The sequence below is a fragment of the Boleophthalmus pectinirostris genome, unplaced genomic scaffold, assembly GCF_026225935.1.
Source record: "Boleophthalmus pectinirostris isolate CB_2022bp ecotype Guang Dong unplaced genomic scaffold, ASM2622593v1 HiC_scaffold_13, whole genome shotgun sequence".
Taxonomy (NCBI): Eukaryota; Metazoa; Chordata; class Actinopteri; order Gobiiformes; family Gobiidae; genus Boleophthalmus; species Boleophthalmus pectinirostris.
The window spans coordinates 16766290-16787070 of NW_026571036.1; the positions used below are offsets into that span (position 1 = coordinate 16766290).

The following is a 20781-nucleotide window of genomic DNA, read 5'->3' on the forward strand; positions in this document are numbered from 1 at the left end:
TTGCCTTAAGGTTATAAAACACAAGTGTTGACATCTGCAGTCATTTTATTGATACACTATGTTCCCCCACAAAGGTCTTCAATATTAAAGTTCAGAACGCAGAGGTTTTACCTTTACTTTGAGAATCACGTTGGAAATGCCAGAGCTGTGTCAGAGCAGGAAAATCTGACCTTTCTGAAGTTCTCATTAGATTGGTCACACATGTAGTGATTAATTCAATACAACATACAGCAACCCTGCACTGACCACACAAGCACTTTTCTGTTCTCTGTGGGACAATGGGAGAAGACTGATATAATGCTTAATGAGGTTTATTCGCCTCTTCACTCCAAGAAGGGCTATGTCTCATGCTTCTTTTTGTGCCAAAGAAACTGAAGCAACAACATTTAAAATCATCTCTTGTAGACAGTTATTTTTAAATTGGCTTTCCTCCTCAAGACAGTTCTTCTGAAGTTATCTGAGCGCTGACTCTAAACAATGCATGTTATTTGTTCCGGTCTAGAGATAGGAAAATCCCCAGAGATGTCCTCAAGTAAAAAAGGAAAAGAAACATAGACAGATCAAATATTGAGACATAGCTAACTAGTTTTAAATACCAGACTATTTTACACAATTACTAAAACGGTATCAATAGTTTTTAGTTATACAGAGTCTCATGACAGAAGTTCTGGCAACATCACTTTTTTGGGATGGTTAATTGTTGTATTCTTTTAACAATGTTTTTAAAATACATTTCTCCTGTTCTTAAAGGATAAAGCCTCCAGGATTGAACGGATTGTTGGGGAGCACCGCCTGTTCTCTCAGGGCCTAAAGGAGCTCCAGGACTGGGTGAGTGAGGCTCAGGGCCTCCTCAACTCCTGCCTCTCTCCCACCACAGACAAGAGTGTGCTGGAGGAGCGGATGGTTCAGCTGGAAGTAAGTACAAGTATATTATTGTTTTAATACTTTGAATACATAAATTGTACATAATATCATAGTAGCTATCTACTTACATCTGTGAACTTTCTACATCTGTACACTATCTAATTTTTTGGTGCATGGTTTGCAACCTGCTTTTCTGGAGATAAGCAGGTACCACCACCAGGCCAAGTTACCCTTAGAATATATGTTTTTCAACATATAATACATGATTAAAACAGATCAATGAATGATGACCTGATGAATAAACTCAATCACAGTTAGTACTAATCCAAGACCAAGTTCTAAATATAATAAACCAGACTTCTTAGTATAACTAGAAGAAGCCCTTCCATGAGTAGTGAGAGCTTCGCCACATTGTAAGACCCAAGGATCTAGACACATAACAGCATGCACTGTTTTTCTTGTGTATTTGTTCTCTTTGTTTGCTGAGAGGAGATTCCTCATTGAAGATTTTTTTTATCTTTGTCTGCAGGCGCTGCTGGCTGCTCGTCAAGAAAGGGAGATCCAACTAAAGATGCTGCTAACACGAGGAGAGGCAGTCCAGAGAAATACTTCGGCTGAGGGGGTACCAGTAATTCGTAAACAGATCCAGGACCTCAAGGACTCCTGGGACTCACTGCTTTCTGCCTCCATCCAGTGCAAAAGGTTGGACGTTAATTAATTGATAAATGAAACCAGGAAGTATCTAGTTCCAGTTCATTGATTATTCCTGGTTGAAAGGTTACAAGGACATTTATATTTGATGTTACATGTGTTTTTCTTGAACCAACAGTCAGCTAGAGGGCGCTCTGTCACAGTGGACTAGTTATCAAGAAGATGTGGGTCAGTTTGTGCAGTGGATGGACAGAGTGGAGGAGACGCTCAACTGTGCAGACAGACAGTATTCAGAAATGAGGGACAAGACTGCAAACCTGGGCAAGACCAAGGTACTATGAGAAATAAAAGATTATTGATACATAACGTAAACACATTGTCTACCTATTCACATGTAATTGGCTAAAACTAAACCAATAAATATTAAATCATGCCTTAAGCAAGACCAAACTAAACATGTACTTCTTATTCAACTTTGTCTCAATAACTTTCAATCATCCAGCTACTCTATGAGGAAGTACTGAGCCACAGCAATCCTTTGGAAACTATTGCCTCAAAGGGATCCAATATGGCTGAACACTATAATACTCATCAGGAAGTCCAGCAACTACAATCGCGATACAATAGCCTCACAGAAAAAGCCAAAGTACGTATCCATCTTTGTTTTATGCTTTTATGAATTCTAAATTAGTTTTTGAAGTACTGTGTTTTGTTTTTCAGAATGCAGTGAGCAAGGCCAAAGGGCTGGTCTTGGTTCATCAGGAGTATCAGAGAGCCCTGCATGTGTTTGAGGACTGGCTTGAGCAGGAGCAGGCCACTTTAGCAACTCTGTCCCATCCAGAAGGAAGTGTGGACACTCTGGAGAGCACATTGCAGCAGCTACAGGTAATGCACGTAAAACAACTTGTAAATAACATAATAAAATATAATTGCAAATTGCAATATCTCTTATGCACTCTGTACTCTTTCAATTTTTCATGGATTTTATTACAAAATGGTTTTAAAATACCAAAGAGACCCAACACATTAAAAAAGGTATATGTGAACTGTATGTAATTTTCTCCGCTATGAGATTAACTAAGTTCTTATCTTCTTATTCTTATCTTAACATGTTTTGAGGCATGCAATCTGGAGTTTTGACTTTATAATAGAAAATCCAAAAAGAATGAAGATTACTAAATGGCTTCTGTCCATATTAATTTCAGCTTTGGCTCAAACATCAGTGAAGTCCCGTGATTAAACGCTGTTTTGATGCATTCTTTGTTGCCTTGTTTTCTTCACAGACCCTGCAGGAACGTTGTTCAAAGGGCCAGTCTTTGCTCTCCTCTGTTCTGACCAGCCGAGAGCGGGTTATCCCGTGGGGCACCCCGCAGATAGAGGACCGCACCCTAGACACGGCTCAAAGAGAGTGGGGAGTCTACCAGGGCCGACTGGAGGAGACCCAGAGTCAGCTCAGAGCGACCCTGGGCAGAGTGAGGAAAATGGGACAGAAGTTCCTGAGTCTGGCCCATTGGATGGAGGAGATGGAGAAAGCGGCAAACATAAGGAGGCATCGAAGGTCTGACAGGGCAACCAAGGAGGATCAGCTCAAGAAACTACAGGTGAGGAAAGTCTTGACACATCACTGTACACTCAAATAAAGCTGTTAGAGTCTAAGGATTTTCCTTTTTCCTTTGTAATTTTTTGTTCTGTTTTGACCTGTCAAAATGAGCAAAAGACAAAATTTCCTCCACAATCTCCTTACCTAACAATATGATTTACGTGCATAGTATTTAATATTAAATTTTAAGTATACTCTATAGGCATTTATTTATGATCTAAATTGATTATGATAATATTCAATTTAAAAAAACATAACATATCCATAGGTTGTTTTTTTTTACCTGTATTTGTAAAATGTATCTTAAGCTATAAATATCATCTTGAACTTCATGAACTTGCCATCCTGTGACAGAATGAATCACATATTTCTGTATTTATACATGCCATTGAGGCCCCGCGTGTGTTCAAAGTGAAGCAGTAGGGGACTGGGAATGTTCCTATGGGCCTCCTCCCTTCCCAGTCTCTTCCTGTCAGTGTCACAGTGTCAGACAGTCTGCATTATTCTCTGGCAGATTTATAGACAACACACACACTGTACTGACTCACATTGTTTTCAAAATATGTTTATCTACTTCTACTGTTTTTTCATATTTGTTTACATATCTAACCCTATGACTCCTAAAAGTCAACTGACAATTACATCATGAATAATATGGGCTGATTATGCTAATTTATACATGTCTGGTGTCCCTTGTGAGCAGGGGTGTCTAGAGGCAACGTTAACTCGACAGGAGGAGGTGGATGGGCTCTCTCCGCTGGCCCAGCAGGTTTTAGAGGAGACCTACATCAGCAGTCGAGTCAGTGTTACGGCCACGCAGCTAACGGCCCGCTACCACTCCCTGCTGCTCAGCATACAGGTGAGACACAGTTTAAAACAGATATAAAGGGCTAGGCTTGCCATATTAACAGAAATATGATAGGATCTCTGTAGTATTAAATCTCTTAATCGATGGTTAAAGGAGTGTTTTAGTTGATTTATTAGTCGAGAAACAATTTTATTATGATTGTTAGGATTTACACGTAGTAGGAAGGATGGGGTGAATTAACTGGAGTTTGGGGACTGACTGTATGATATAATCTGTCTTTTCTCTTATGAAGATGATGTTTACTCACTGAAGGCGCTGTTTACACTGGTCAAGATCCTAATCATTTTGAAAGCTTTTGCCAGTGCCATACTGCTGTCCCTTTTAGTCAGTTAACTGATGCAGAGCACATGCCAACCAAGGATTTTTTTAGTCAACAATGACCAGAGTATCACAATGCTTCTGATCTCATCTATTGGTAAACATACGTAAAATAGCATAGTGTTTTAAAGGCAATTACAGAGCTAGTAATTCTAATCACTTTCCAATGACATTTCTTGTGTGCTGAAGTAATTATTTCTGAATTATTCATCAATAGGTTGGTGAAATCTAAAGTTTTTCTGTTTTACTCGCATATCCTTATTCCAAAAAATAAGGCTTATCATGTAAATTACAGGTGGATTATCTCTTTACCTGTGAAGTGCATTCCTGTTGTTTGCCCCAGTGGGCTCCTCTCATGGTTAAGTTGTCTCACCATGGACTCACCTCCTCTGAGAGTTTGGGCTTGTTTGTGTAACGCCCCATTGAAATAGCTTTGAGATTTTGGCCTGTGTTGTTCTCAGTACTGAGATCTAGACGCAGTATTTGCCTTCTCCTCTGGGGGGGACTAAAGGGAAATCAATGGGGCTCCTGTGGACCAGGGCTAAGGCTATAATTAAACGCTACAGAAGGCAATCTCACACCCAGCACTGCAAGTGGAAAAGCTTTACCAACGCTACATTGATTTTTACACCTTCAATAACCACTCCTCACTTTCCCCTCATTCACTCTGGAGTCAAACTCACACCCTATTCTCATCTATAATTCTTAAACTTTCATTTCAAAGTCTTCAAGTGCAGCTGTACAATTTCCGTATGAGCCAGTCCCTTGTACTTTCTGTTCAAATGCATTAGGATCTGGAACCAGACCATCATGTTGAAGGCCCCATCACTTGAATATCCTTGCAACATTCAAATGCAAAAACAAAATCTGCTTTTACCTACATAGAGTGATTTAGAGTTTAGTGCTTTCTCAGTCCTCTCTGTTATTTTTTTTAACATAAGCTGCTATGTTTGTTTTCTAGTAGGTGAATCTGCCTGTTCCAGACCCAGACTTCTTTCTAAAGTGTTGTGAAAACATGTGGTCATGGCTGGCCAGGAAAAATTTCATGAGGCTAAATCTAGCAAAAACTAAACTAAACAGAACTATCTTAGGACTGAACTAGAACCAGAAAATAGGATTTACAAATGGGAACTATTCTACAACAACCATACTGGTTTAGTAAGGCTTACAAGAATGAAACTAAAGGTATGATCCAGATTTTCCTGGTGTTCTGTTTGACGGTACCATTTTTCTAACCCAGTAGATGCATGTAATTATTCTGTGTGAAGTGGGGGCCATATGTGTGCGAGGTGAGGAGCTGTTACCTCTACTCTGTCTAGTCTCCAAAAGGTGTTCACTCAGCATTTCCAGCTAATTGGAGTTTCTCACCACAGGATTTGCAACTAGACTGAATAATGTGTCAAAATCTACATGAAAATACACTCCATCCACATGTTATTGACTCTAAAAGCTCAGTCAAGTGGATGAAGCATCAAAAACATGAACAAAAAAATCCTCTCTTGTCTCTTGTCCTTGTAGCAGTAGCTATTGGCATTCAGCAGATGAAAGACAGGGCAAGAGAAACTGGATATTTTCTGCTGTGATGGGTGATCACAGAGCTTTTTGGTCCTTTGTGGCCACTGTAGACTGTGTTAAAAGGAGTAGGAACAGAGTTATTTCCTGGATATCCCCCCGCCTAAAGCTTTGTTAATAATGTTCAGTGCTGTTTTAAACCAAGATACTGTGTATCATTGAATTTGAAACCACTATTTACAGTGACAGAGCTATTTAAGTATATTGCTTTTTCTGACACAAATCACTGGCATTGTTTCAAATACAGCGTGCATTTACGATGCACATTTGCATGTATTTGCAACCTGTGCTCTTACATTTATAGTATGATTCCATCACAAGCCAGTGGTTTATTTGTGTCATAAAAATAGTTACATTTAAAAAAGAATCGGTCACACAGAATCTGGAGTATAAACTATGCCAACACTATAGCCAGTTGCTGCTTCAGGAGTTCGATGATTTGTTTGTTTGTTTGTTTCAAATGTAAGGGGCAAGCATAAGGTCTTGTTTAATTGTTTCATCTCTAATCCATTTCTCATCCTTTTTTGTTTCAGGAAACCATCAAACACCTTCAGGAGGAGCTAAAGAGCATCGATGAAGCAGAAAACCTTTGCATTTCATTTTCTGACTGGCTTGGCTCAACTCAAAAAACATTCACAACTTTAACTGATAGCTCTGAACCTTTCGACCGCATCACTATGGAGAAAAAGATGAAGAAATTAGAGGTATAAACTTGTCTCTCATTATACTTTTACATGCTGTTAGTTTGTTAATTAAGGTCCATGGGTCAGAGTGGATTTAGCTGCAGGTGTATAGAGGTCCCTTTAGTATTGCTGTGTAAAATGGTTGACATAAATCAGTGCAGACATTTGGTATTACCCAGGTGAAATGTCAAGTTAGCCTGATTTAATTTAAGTTTAGAGCACAAAACATGTGCACTTCTCATCCAACGTTCATGCCAGCAAAAATTCCCATTCCAATCTAGTTTCTGCCAAAAATAACTATGCTTGTACCATCACACTTTTGGCAGGTGTGGTGTGCTTGGCTGGTTTAATATGCATTTCTGTAGAGTCTGCAAAGTGTTTGCTTTTAATTTTGGAGAGCAGACAAGATGTTCACAGCAGTATTTTTTATTTTTTTTTAATCTTATCTGTGTAATGGGCATCAGAAGGGATGTCCCTGTCCTAAAGATATAGATTTCCAAATATATTTTAATCTTAATGAAGGGAAATATTATAACATTAATGTATTTCCAAATGTAAGTCAGGAAATCAGGATTAAACCAAAACTAGACCAAGACTGAACCAGCACTAAACCAAGTGCCTGCAAAATCAGTGTCTTTTATTTTAGAAAGCAGACAAGATGGTCATTGCGGTCTTCTTTTTTCTCATCTCGTTATGTGGGCATTGAAGGGAAACTTGCGTAGCCTGCAGAGGGGAGGAAAATCACTGCTATCGTTTGCTTGGCATAGTTCATATCGAGTGTGTGTGCGTATCGATCGGCCCCTTTATGAAGACAAAGCGGGTGCGTTTGAGAGGATGCGTGGTAGCGGGGAGGGACCGCCCACAGTGAGGCAGAGGATGAAGAAGAGGCAGTGTCAGGAGCCTGCTGGCACAGACACTGTAATTGATATGGTGCCCTTACCGCTTCACTTCACACAGGCGTACACACACTGGCCTCCTATAAGCGCTTGTTTTATATCACAAGTGCTAGCTAACAAGCATCTTTCAGTCCTATAGCTCCTCTGTGGGTTCATTTACGCTACATTATTTAGTACAATTTGTGTTTGGCTTTCTTTCATCTTCAATAATAGACCAAAATTACGCATAAACGCAGCTAAAGCAGGAACCTTCCCATAGCTAAGCCAGGTGTCAACCAGTCTACACAAAGACAAATATCTAAATTAGGACAAAGCTAGTAAATGAACAAAACACTTCTAATCAAAATGCCGTACTTGTATTAAAAAAGGAACCCATGTACTGACTGTATGTGTCCCACAGTTTGAGGAGATTGTGTATATCTCATTGCTTTTGGTCTTCCCCAGTCTCCAAACAGTAATCTGCAGACATTCACACTTTTGCGGTACATCATCTGGTGCGAGCTTTGTGCTAATCCATGTCTGGGATCGATGCACAGTGTCTGCACAGGGACCAAAGACGCGCTGTCACCACATGTGTTCTTCCCTCTCTGTGCAAATGACACATGAGCACGCCATCACTTACCCACTCTCCTGTAGTGAGACCTCCAGCGCTGCTCAGTCTGCCTGGATGATTACGCATTGACAGAAAGAGGAGAAGTTAAATTGCTTTGTCAAGGGCCATCAACTTTCTATTATTGTTTGTATACTACATTCCCACAAAAAAGTTGCAACATGATGTGAATTTTTCTGTTAAGGCTAAATTTAAAATGAATATACAAACACGGTATTCATAAATGAACAAAAACACAATATCCACTTAACAGACAGGTCAGTGTTGCAAGACTTCCAATCATCCCACTACTCCTCCCTTTCCTTATTTTCTAATATGTGTGACATTCATTAATTTTCAAGGACATTTTCTCAAGTCCCTACAGCTTTTTAGTATATATAATAATTTATTTTTCCCCATGAGGTTAAATAGTTGCTGCTGTTATTTTCCCTGTATAAGAAATCCCAGTATATTAAAATTACACCTATTTTTCATCTGTTGCTCCAGAGTTATTATTTCATATCATAATCAACCACAGATGTGTTTTTACTTAGAAGCAGTAGTCAACATCCCTTGGGGTGACCATAGCATCTTCCCACAGATACTAAATATAGTTCCATATATCAAATCTTAATATGCAGTGTCAGACATATTGGAAAACAAGAGTATAAACACATGACATGGTATATTCTAGCTGCAAACAAATGAAAACCTAGGAACCCCGGACTGCACTCTCAGCTACAATATCATTAACAGCTGCTATAGATGAAAGTGCTGCAGTTTTCATCAATATGCAATTTATTTCAGCGAGAACTCTGAATTGTGTAAGCAAGTTCAAGTGAAGCATATAATTATTGATAAACTACATTGTTTTCTCTTAAATTGAAGTAATGGCTTATAGAATATCCAACTGAACAGGACTGCTCTGCATTTATTATGTTATGTCAAACAGCAATGTTCCTCCAACCAATAGTGATAGATGTGTCAGATAACTCACAGGCGTCAATGTAAAGTGGGAATAACGAACCATAGGAAAATTTACCCCCTGAACTGTGTGATATTGGGATATATTGAGTGTTGTTAAATAAGGTCACAAGGCGGGGTGCTTGTTTTCCTATTAGACCAATGAAAGTGCTTCACACCAAACTCGATCGTGCACAGATGAAAACAAGCCTTGTTATATTAGATTATCAACACCACTATTTGGCGCACTGGGGTTGGTACAATGTAACACTCCTATCTCGCAATAATAGACAGATGATGAAAGCTAGATGGCGTCCCATTGAGTGACGATCTCTGTGTCTTTGCGGTATGTTGTGGTTGCCCTGGAAACCCCTGTAGCTACTGCTGCCTGTTAAGGGCCTTTATAATTGGGTCCTCCTTTCATATTATCCACCCTGGTTTTCTCCGTGCGTGACCTCCCCGGTCTTCTCTCCATGCCTCCTCCCGCTGGGTGGAGCCTACCTGATGGGTTCAAAGCCTTCAAACACAATGCCAAGGCAGACGCAAGGTGAACAGGGCAGCACTGCAGGTGAAGGACAGAAATTACCCATACAATTTCCAATGGTGTCCTAAAACCTAAGGAAAGAAAACGGAAAGGAGAATGATATTATCCACTTGATCATGTGGTATCAAGAACACATTGGATTGAATGGCTGAATAGCTTGGTATTTACAATATGCAGTCCAAACACAAATAATGGTCGCATGAGTTTCTTTTCATTTGAATTGTGACTTACATCTAAAATGATATTGTAAAGTTACAACATACAAGATGTCCTCCAAATCCTGCTTCTGGGTTTGTAACAGAAGAAGAACATCACATCCAGTTATATATTTTTGTTCATTCTGAAATTATGTATTTATATATATTTTTTAGAACCTTCAGTCTGAACTCCAGCATGGTCACAGTTACCTGAAGTCCCTGAGAGAGAAGGCGGAGCAGGCAGCAGGCTTCCTGGACGAGGCTGGTGCTGAACATTTGGGCAGCGAGGTGGAGGCCCGACTGTCCCAGCTGGAGGAGCTGTCCAGCGCTCTTCGGCAGGAGCATAGCTTCTTGGATCGGACCTTACTGCTGTCCAAGGAGTTTCAGGACCGCTACAAGGCGCAGGCTCAATGGCTAGTGGAAACAAGAGTGGTGCTCGCAACCCCCGTGGAGCCCAAAGCAGAGCTGTACCAGAGGAGAGCTCAGCTGGCTAAGTATAAGGTAATGTTAATAGACTCTAGAAGTCTGCTACTGACAAGATTTTGTGGTTTATATTCCACTGATATGACAAAGTAGTTTTAGCAGATATTTCAAGTACACATTTGTTCACAATGGTATTAGGATTAGATTAAATCTTTTCATCTTTATAAATCCTTAACCCCAGAAGTTTGTACATAAGTAGCAGACAGTTTAAGTAACAATTCAGTTTAATTAAAGTCCCTTGACAAACAGTGATCATTACTCATCATTTGTTGCTGCTCACTGCAGGCCCTGCTGCAGGTGGTCCAGTCCCATGATGGATCCGTGAGGGCGGTGGTGGAGAAAGGTGATGCTCTGCTGGCATCGGTCCATTACCCCTCAGTCCGAGACAAGATGAACAGGCTACAGAAGGACTACTGTGATCTATGTAGCACTGCTGTGGTAGGGCTTTTTGGAACATTCTAATTGAAATTTTTCTGACACTATTGCAAAAAGTAATTGTAGCCTTTGCTAATTGTTAGCAAAATGATTCTCAGTTTTGATTGCAAATAAACTAATTGCCCTTTAAAACCATTGTCCCCGATTTAAATATATGAAACACTGTAGGCTCATGTGGAGAGTCTGGAAGTGCAAGTGAAGGAGCAGGAAACATATCACAATGAACTCCAGGAAGTAGAGCGCTGGCTTCTGCAAATGTCAAGCAGGATGGTAACTCCTGACCCCACTGTGGGAGGCAGCCTGGAGGCAGCTACACAACAACTGGCCAGACACAAGGTAACCAACAACCGGAACTTATCTAGTGTATTGTATGCTGGATAATATTTTGTAAAAAAACTAAAAAAAGTCTTACATTTTTTAAAGATACATTATTCTAGATTTTTAAAAAGCTTTGTACACCTTACTATATTAAACATAGCTTAAAATATTATCATGTATCTAAAAAATATCACATGACCATGATTACTGAAAATGTGTACAAACGGATTAAAAAAATTACTGTAATTTATTAAAGTAATTAATGTTGTTTTAGTGTGAAATGTAATCTACTGTATATTGTTGTAACAGCACCTGAGACAGCAGTAGTAAAATCAAGTAGTTCAGCTGTAAGTTTGAATCTTGAATTTGCATATTAATAATCCATGCAAAAAGAGCATGAAAGCCCCTGACCACGTTCAACTGAACTCATTGCCTGATATGTATCCATGGAGACCCTCTCTAAAATGATTGCATTACATAGATTACATTCCTAACATATGATTACTTTGTCCTTCACAGGCCATAATGGAGGAAATCGCAGGTTTTGAGGAGCGCTTAGCGGGCCTGAAGGAGCGCGGAGACCACCTGGTACATGGCTGTAGTGAGCGTGTGCAGAACAGGCTGAGACAGCAGGTCCAGGCGCACCAACAAGGCACTCGAGACAGCTACTCCGCCATCTGTAGCACCGCGCAGAGGGTGAGACACGGGGGAGTGGGAGTGAGCTCTTCTACAAGTAACATACAGTGAAAAATAGGATAAGTGTGCTATTAAATATATATAAAAAAATTACAACATTTTTTAAATTCTTAGTCTCCTCTTTTAATGGGAATATTAGAGTGTGCTGTAACTAGCAACCTAAAAGTTCAAGAGTGAATGCACTTCTCATTGAGCCATTTCTTAAAACTTTTTTGAATTTAAACAGTAATCCTAGAAAATAAATTCAATATTCTATAAGCATTTCTTTATCTGCCTTAAAAAGAACAAAACATTTATGATGATATGTAAGTCTTTTTATTGGTTGCATGCAATTGCCTATGAATTATTCTCAGCACACACACATGCATAAATACTCAGCCAACATGTTAATGCTGCTAATTTTCTAACAGCTTAGACATCCACTTAATCCTAACCCATTCTGACACTTAAACCCATCTCTCAAGACAGCCCTTCACTGCCAGCGTAGAGGGCACAACCAATTAAGTCTGCCAACATGAAGCACCAGTGCAGCTACCCTCTGAAGCCCCCACCAACGCAAATCACTAACTCAATCTCCCCATATTAATCTTTGTGCATCCCCTGTCAACTTGCCTTTTTCATGCCATGGCCAAAACTGGTCACACACCACGATTCGGTGGATCTGGCATAGCCTATAATCCAGTGCCACTCTGTTGTTTTGGCAAGCTCTGTATTCTGTCATCATTGCCCACCTCCCCAAGGCACCACCTCTTCAGCCACTTGCACTCCCAATCTGGCATTGTGTGATCCAGCCACCCCTTTACCACACCGCCGCTGGCCACACTACAGCCGCGCCTCTACTGTCGCTGCCAACCGTGTCCCAGCACAACAGCGCTCTAATATCCTGCCTGCCACTTTCAACCATGCCAACCTCTCAGCTTTGCCAATACACCGGGCAGTTTGCCAATATGTGGCTGCCCCTCCTTTCTACTATTTCAGGCTCATATTAGCACTGTCAGTCAGACCTCCCTGTTTACCTCACTCCAGGAGGGCATGTGGGCTACCTCGTACAACATCTGTTTAATATGAGACTGCGGAAATGACAATATTCTGTATTGTCTTGTACTGTAGTCATTGGATCTCAGGACATCTTCAATATTGCTTTGGTTTCAGAGAGCCACAGATTAATTTCCCATCCTTTATCCAACAGGTTTATCAGAGTTTGGACCATGAGTTGCAGCGGCATGTGAGTCTTCAGGATGCCCTGCAGCAGTGCCAGAGCTGGCTGACCTCTGTCCCACCTGAACAGGAGCCTAATACACAAACTGCACTCAGCCTGGAGGAGGCGCTACAGCAGGTCAGTGAGACAAACTACAAACATAGACAAGTTGAAACTATTGCACTATTGTTTATGTTGGTTTACTAAAAGAAATAGCTGTCATATTTTGTACTGATTCTGATACTGAAGGTGAAGCAGGAGCGGGCTCTTCAAGAACAGGCTAGCACTTACCTCCAGCTGCTGTGTTCGACCTGTGATCTGTCTGAGCAGAGGGTCAGAGAGACTGCTGCTGAAATACAACAGGTCAAACTGCAGGTAGAGTGCCATTGTCTCTCTTAAAAATAAATTATATAATATGGTCTTTATTTTCTCACATATTCTATCAATCAATATTTTATGTCTTTTAATAAAATGTTCTAGATTGAGGACAGAATGATCCTTTGTGAGGAAATGGCTGACAGCTGGCGGGATATTGAAGAGCATAAGGCAGATTTAGAGGTCCAACTCCGAGAGACTGAGCAACAACTCCAAACTCTCTGCAGGAGACCTGCAGAATTGGAGCAGAAGATTGCACAAAATCAGCTGGACAAGGCCCAGGTTTGATGATGGATTGTATTCATCAACTATAAAATGTGACAGCTTAGATTTACCTTGTCACATCTGCTGCTTGCCCTATAGGAGTTCCTCCAGCAGATTCGAGAGAAGCAGTCAGAGGTGAGCCATCTGAATGAGGCTGTTTGTCGGCTGACAGACAGGCAAAACTGTCCTGTTTCTGAGGAGATAAGAAAACTCCAGAAAAGCTGGATGGAGCTTGGCCAGCGGGCCGAGGAGCTGGAGGCCCAGAGAGGGGAGGACATGCAGCGTAGTGGGGAGTACCAGGAGAGTGTGGCCACAGTGGAGGAACTTTTCCATCAAGTGTCCAGGGAGTGGGACTATCTTGCCAGGTATCACTGTTCACTTTAATGTACAGTAAACAAATGACATATTTTGCTGTTTGCTATGGTTTGCAAATAATTTTAATTCTTTCAAACTGCTCCTCCTCAGGGCTGATACAGAAAGCACAAGTGAACATCTGGAGGCACTCAGGAAGCTTTTCAGTGATTTGGAAGAGCAGCGTACAACTCTTGAAGAGCTAAGAGACCAGAGACAGGCCATACTTCCTCGACTGAGTCTTTTGGACAAGGAGCTGGTAAAACAGCAGGTGGGCAAGACAAGTTTACAATTGCTAATTACATTTGTTTTTAGTTTTAAAGGCGCAAGTTTTTATTTTTGCCTTTCTTTTCATGGTCTGTTTAACCAGGTGAGCCATCTGGAGCAGCGCTGGGCCCAATTAGAATCCGTCATTCAGCAGAAAATCCATGACTCTGCCCAGACATTGGAGGAGCTGGCTCGAGTGGAGACCCAGCTGCGGGAGGCGAGGGAGTGGGTGGAGGAGCAGAGGCCAACTCTTACTTCTGCACTGAAAGGCAGCCCACCGCCTGATGTGGCCCAGAGCTTCCTGTTTGACCATCTGAGCGTCTGTGTGGAGCTAGAGGCCCGACAGCAGTTGCTGACGCAGGCTGTGAGTGAGGCCCAGACAGTTATGCCTCGACTGGGACTGAGCGAGAAGAGAAACCTGCAAGAGCTGGTGGAGCAGGCCCAGGCAGAGGTGGAGGCACTTGGGGCACGAGTCACACAGAGGAGGAAGTATCTCAGCAAAGTAAGCAGCTTGTCTAGAAATAAAGGGCTTTTGTAATTCTACATAAGTCTACATAATGAAAGAAGATGAAACCTATTTTTCTTCATTTCTCAGGCATTCACAGAGAGGACACAATTCCTTCAGGGCCTTGGCAGAGCACTAAACTGGGTCCAACAGCAGGAGAAGAAAGCTCTGATAGATGATCACATAGCTCTGCTCCCTGAGGACCTGTCCAAACAGGTGTCTGTTTGCAGAGGCGTCCATAGTAGCCTGAGAGAGTACCAGAGGGAGTTGTCCTCTCTGTGGGCTCAAGGGCGAGAACTGGAGAGAGATGCCAGTGACAAAGAAAGGATAGAAACCATGTCCAAACTTCAGGAGCTGCAGATAGTGTTCGAGGCTGTGCTTCAGAGCACCACTCACAGACTCACAGACCTGGAAAAGGCTCTAACCTTCAGGAAGTACTTCCAGGTTGATTTGGACAAGACGTGTAACTGGCTGAGACAGGCAGATGTCATCACCTTCCCTGAAATCACTGTATATAATGTTGAGGAATGCTCCGAGCTGCAGTCTCAACTTTCAAAATATCAGCAAGTCCTAGAGCAAGCCTCTGAGTATGAGAACCTCCTGCTCATTGTCCAAAGAATCGGTCAGGAGATCCTCCCCACTCTGAATGAGATCGACCACTGTTACCTGGACGAGCGGCTGAATGCTCTGCCTCAGCAGTACAACAACATTTTAGCTTTAGCCAAAGAGAAGAAAGACAGGGTCCAGCAAATCATTCAGGAGCGAAAAGAGTTCAGCACTTTCTTTGATTTAACTAGTAATGCACTTGAAGAGCTGCAGGAGCAGTTTGACAATCTGGAAAAGCAGACTATCAAAATAAATGAAAAAGAGGTTCTATATCTAATTAATGAACATAGAAATATAAAACAAAGTTTATTGCATATAGGTGGCGCTATAAGAGAACTGAATGGTAAAAATGAGTTGTTATTGAGTAGAGGCCAGCATTATAAAGTTGAAGAGACACACCAGCTGCTAAATCTTCACAAATCATTAAAGAGGAGAAATAATCAGAGCCTTAGGGACTTAGAAGAGAATGGTTTGAAAATAGTAGCTGAACACAACAATGAGGTAAACAAGTTGAATCAAGAGTTAGAGTTAGTGAAGGAGGAACTTGTCACATTAAAAACAAACTCCAAAATTGGAGCTGGGGCTAAAATGAGTAGTCTGTATTTGATGCTGGAGCGTCTGGACCGTGTGAACTTTCAGACAGAAGAATGTATCCAACACACAAAAAGCCTTCATCTGAACTTTGACCCCGCTGCTTTACGGAACCTTTTATCCCAACAAGAACTATTACAATCAGCGCATGGTGATGTACTATGTTTTATTGAAGAGATTAAAAAAGACCCCATAGACTTTGAGAACGTACAGGAGTGGTTGGAAAGGATCAAGTCTAAACTGGAGGAGCCTGTGGTCCTTTCGGAGGTCACGGTTAATCATGTACATGTGCAACTATGGAGACTGAAAGCCATCGGAGAAGAAATGAAAAGTAGTTTTATTGCAGCAGAAACCTTTAAAACACATGCAGAAGAGAAACTGGCAAAGATGCAAGAAGAAATCCAACAAGCAATGAGCAAAAAACAGGTACATTGTATTTTAGCTTTTTTTGTAGGTTAGTATGTTATGTATGCATGCTAAATTTTGTATATATGTACTTCTAAACAATTAACTGAGAAAGTGAGAAATAAGTACCTATTCATATATTTCCCAGTTTAAACATTATGTAAAAATGAAGAGCTCATCTTTAATAAATGCAGTGTTGAATCCCAAAGCCTCCACTGCTGAAAATATATTAAATAACTTAGCACTTTTTTTGCTCGTTTAAGCCTAGGATTTTAAACGTTAATTAACTGTCCTTCTGTGTGTTTTAGCTCGCTGTGGACGAAGCTTTTTCCTTGGTCCAAAGGCACCACTTATCGCTGCAGTCTGCACAGAAATGGTTGGACTGTGCCTCTGCATTTCTCCAAAGGGCCGACGCAGGACTAGAGCTAGAAAACCACACTGACTGGATGCAAGACCTGGAAGAAATTACAGCTCAGGAAAAGGACTTCACAGCTGCTTTGGAGGAGTTACTAACTGTGGACCCTCTGCTTGTGAAATATGCGGAATCAGGGGAGATGAGTAAAGTCCGAGGGCAAGTAGAAGCAATCAAGATGAGGAAAGCAGAGGCAAATCAGCAATTGGATGTGCACCGAGACACACTACGAAGGTATATTTATACATATTGTCCATTATGAAAAAGTTTATGTTTGACACTATTGTGAATGGTGTAATAGTATTCAAGGCAGTCATACTATCGCTTATATATGTATGTTCTCTCCTAAAACTTACAATAATCTTGTATTATTAATAGGTGTGGAGCTCTGTGCACCTCCTTTCAAAAGGAAAAAGATGCAGTAGTTGAGCAATTGAATGATACAGAGAGCAAGATGGCCTCATTCACAACAGCCAAAGCCACCAGTCTACAAACAGCAGAGGACAAATGCCAACGATATAAGGTAAAAACATTTTTTTTCTTTCCATTTCCATCCATCACGTTTGACTTTAGTCCTTTTTCTCAATCTAACATGCAATCTCACTTTGCGAACTCTCGTCTGCAGTCCCTGATTGCTCACTTGGATCTTTTGGAAGTGCCTTTAAATGCTGTGAAAGACATCAGTAAAGAGCTGGAGCAGATCATTTCTGACTCTAGCACCATAGTAACCAGCCACTGTGTCTCAGCACTATGGCAACGCTGGACCAAGCTGTGCAGTGTGGCCCGTGCCCAGGAGAGGGCGCTAGTGGACACTGCTAGAGAGTGGAGAAATTTTATGGAAAAGGTAAAATATTTCTGCTGTTTTGTTTTGCTTTATATTGAAAATATGTACTTTTTTAAAGCTAGTATTTCACATTTGCAACATTGTACAGCATTTTGTATAAATTCAATATAGGGCTGGGCAAATTTTGAATTGTGATCAAGATTGAGATTCAGTCACATTGTTAATCACTAATTGTTAATAATATGCTTGGGTATTTTTAATCTAGAGGCCTACACCCTCTGTCAGTAAAAGCATGTTATAAATCAAGATAGATCAATAATTGTGAAAATAACTGATTTCTTTTTTTTTTGCAATATCCCCCAGCCATAATTTGGTTTCATACATAACTTATTTTCTTTTTATACAAACCTGTTCATGTGTTGCTATTACAGCTGATTCACGCAGAAGTAGGTTACACAGTCACACCAGTTGGAGCTGTGATGTAACTCCAGGCTTCAGTCCAGTCCTCCGCCTCTGCCAAAGCACTGTGTCATGTAGTGTTTTCCCGCCTTTCAGCCCAGTTCAAGTGAATTTTTGTCTCTAAATTCCCACAGTCCCTTGCGCCGAAAGAGGAAATGAGGTCAAACTGTGGGAAACAGTGGACACTTCCTTAAATGTGGCACAACTCATGCTGTCCACTCTTTCTCTATGACTCTTTTGTTTAACGGGGGCTGATGTCATCAGAGTGATATCTCCAGCTCTCTCTCTTTCACTACTTCAGTGCTTTACAAACAACAATGCTAGTCCCAAAAGCAGCATGAAAACACATTAGACTAAAAGGACTTTTTATTTAATCCTAAAAGTACATATTCTTGTCCAATATTTAATTCTTGTCCAGTATTTTGCTTTGGGGCATTTGAATTATTTATGTATGTTATATAATGATATATATTGAAAAATTGGTATTTGTACGAGGCACTTGGTTCCTACACACTCTAAAATGGTGGCTAAGTCCAAGTTTATATAAATGAGTTAGCATTGTGCAATGAAGGAGGCATTAATAAAGAGTAAAGGCTTTTAGAGCTGCCTTAGAGGGTTTAAATTGCCAAACTGAATCATGTTTATTAAATAAAAAAGACCTTTATGGGTTTCTCTGGTCGGTCTAATATACTATTTGTGTGCTTAGATGGAGAAGGTGCGGTCTGTATTTGAGGACCTCCGTGGCAGAGTCCCTGACAGCACAGTGGAGAAAGCAGCCACCAGAGCGGCGCTGCAGAGCCTTCTGGAGTACCATGACTCTTATAGTGTGGAGCTGGAGAGGGAGCAGTCTATCCTGGCCCTGCTCAATCAGCTGACCTTGAGCCTAAGAGGAGAGAGAGAGAACAGGGAGGGGGAGAAAACTGAAAATGGGCACAACCAAACACTGTGGATGGATCAGATCAGTGACTACCAGGAGCAATATGATACGTAAGGATTTAAATAACATTAATTTAACTATCACTATATGCTGTTCCCTAATATATAATTCTGTGTATTTTTTTCATTAGGTTTATTTAGTTATTATAATTCAGAACTATAATAACATATTTCACAGTAAGACCTAATAAGATTTTTATTTTTTACATGGACATGCATAAACATAATACTTAATAGCACAGGTGTAAATTGATAAACATTATGATAGTGTTAGATAGAGAGATAACTTAGAGATAATATGAGTAATAATAGTTTTGTATGTGCATGGTTTTGTGCAGCCTTCTGCAGCAGGTGCGAAACAGCCGGGCTCAGGTGCAACAGGAGCTGAGGGAGCGGGAGGAGGTGGAAAAGGAGCTGGGACTGGTCAAAGGCTGGATCCAGGACACTCGGGGGCTGCTCCTGAGCCCCACTGCTGACCTGGACTCTCTGCTGCAGGAGCTAGAGGTACATCACCCAAATTCAACTGTCACACAAAGACAAGATGTAGTGTATAATTTCTTTCTAGTTCTGAAATGGATGACTTTATTTATTTCTGCAGACTGCACATGGTGAGGTCATCAGTAGGCGCCAAAGTGTGGAGCGTATCACAGAGCTGCAGCAGTCCAAGTACCAGGAGCTCCAGGCAGGTCTCCCCTCAGAGCTCAGTATGCAGCTGGCCGAAGTGGCTCTGGCTTTGGGCTCTGCAGAAGATCAGGTAACTCCTCAAGCTTACACTGTGGAGAATATCAATAGTAAACATTTAAGATAAGTACAGACTCAATTAAATTATGAGGATGTAAAGAAGGTAGTAACTTTCATCATCATCAGTGTATATGTTAGATAGAAAGTTTGCATTATTCATTATAAAAAATATCATACAGATAAAGCAACATGCATGTATAAATCAACAACAAAATGTACAACTTTGGTGTAAAAATATGATTAGTTATACCTGATATAAAATCTTATATCAAAATGGACTTGTGATTTACATTTTTTTATTGCAAATGTTGTATAAGTAATATTGTACTGGTGTCTTTTCCAGGTTCAAGCTAGAGAAAGGGAGATACAACAGACCCGTGATGTCAAACAAGACTTCAACTCCAGACTCCAGGACATGGAGACAAAGCTGAAGACCATAGCCCTAAAACTGGAGGACAAGAGTGGAGATCTAGAGGAGGCCAAAGAAGAGACCAAGGTAATCAAGCAGACAGATTGACTAATTAGTAGGCAATTAACCCTGGCTCCACTGGCTATCCATCCTGCAGATGTTTAGGTTAATGAGTGTGTGTGAGTTGGAATGGCAGAGACTGGATCTTGCCTTCATAGGTGACCCACTTTAGTGAATATAATTTCACGTGGGAGTCTAAGCCCACCGTACCACCTGTTTCTCTCATTTGTTCTTCCTGTCACAAAACTTTTTCTCTCTATTCATTTGAGAAACATGGCTTTTAACTAGGTGTTTACATTTGTGTGTAGGTGTAACATTTTGTACATTTCTCTTAAATTCACCTAATTTTTATTTTTGAGATGTTTTAGGAGAGGTTAATAATTCAATTTACAGAAAAAATGTAACCAAGAATATCACATAGAATATCACAAGAAGAGTCATACAATAACTAACTGTGCTATTGTGACTGTAACCTATAATGTTTCTTTATTCTAGACCATCTGTGAGGAGTGTGAATGCTGTGGACGAACGTTGGGAGAGTTGGGGGTAGCGGTGCAGGAATTTGGAGAGCAGAACCCTCTTTTGTGTAAACAGCTGGGGGACGCGGTGACCAAACTAATGGAGGTGCAGCGTCACACAGCACAACAGATCCAAGACAGATCCAACAGACTGAAAAAGGTGAGCAAGATAATAGTTTATTTTAATTTTATTTACATGAATACAATGAAAACAACATGATAA

At 40.8% G+C, this 20781-nt stretch overlaps 1 protein-coding gene across 2 annotated transcripts in view; it reads left to right on the plus strand.

Annotated features, from left to right (window-relative positions):
- The window catches only part of syne1a (spectrin repeat containing, nuclear envelope 1a), a 121286-nt gene that overhangs the window by 65517 nt on the left and 34988 nt on the right, over positions 1 to 20781 (plus strand). For both annotated transcript variants that reach the window (XM_055149308.1, XM_055149309.1), the window contains 27 exons: positions 751 to 915; positions 1394 to 1566; positions 1694 to 1847; positions 2018 to 2161; positions 2236 to 2400; positions 2799 to 3116; positions 3819 to 3974; positions 6407 to 6577; positions 9920 to 10246; positions 10514 to 10666; positions 10832 to 10999; positions 11501 to 11677; positions 12867 to 13013; positions 13125 to 13250; positions 13356 to 13532; positions 13614 to 13879; positions 13980 to 14136; positions 14236 to 14634; positions 14728 to 16260; positions 16548 to 16885; positions 17030 to 17174; positions 17277 to 17495; positions 18601 to 18881; positions 19169 to 19334; positions 19429 to 19584; positions 19915 to 20067; positions 20536 to 20718. In XM_055149308.1, coding sequence (XP_055005283.1) covers positions 751 to 915; positions 1394 to 1566; positions 1694 to 1847; positions 2018 to 2161; positions 2236 to 2400; positions 2799 to 3116; positions 3819 to 3974; positions 6407 to 6577; positions 9920 to 10246; positions 10514 to 10666; positions 10832 to 10999; positions 11501 to 11677; positions 12867 to 13013; positions 13125 to 13250; positions 13356 to 13532; positions 13614 to 13879; positions 13980 to 14136; positions 14236 to 14634; positions 14728 to 16260; positions 16548 to 16885; positions 17030 to 17174; positions 17277 to 17495; positions 18601 to 18881; positions 19169 to 19334; positions 19429 to 19584; positions 19915 to 20067; positions 20536 to 20718 — 6717 coding nt within the window. The remainder of the gene's footprint in view (positions 1 to 750; positions 916 to 1393; positions 1567 to 1693; positions 1848 to 2017; positions 2162 to 2235; positions 2401 to 2798; positions 3117 to 3818; positions 3975 to 6406; positions 6578 to 9919; positions 10247 to 10513; positions 10667 to 10831; positions 11000 to 11500; positions 11678 to 12866; positions 13014 to 13124; positions 13251 to 13355; positions 13533 to 13613; positions 13880 to 13979; positions 14137 to 14235; positions 14635 to 14727; positions 16261 to 16547; positions 16886 to 17029; positions 17175 to 17276; positions 17496 to 18600; positions 18882 to 19168; positions 19335 to 19428; positions 19585 to 19914; positions 20068 to 20535; positions 20719 to 20781) is intronic.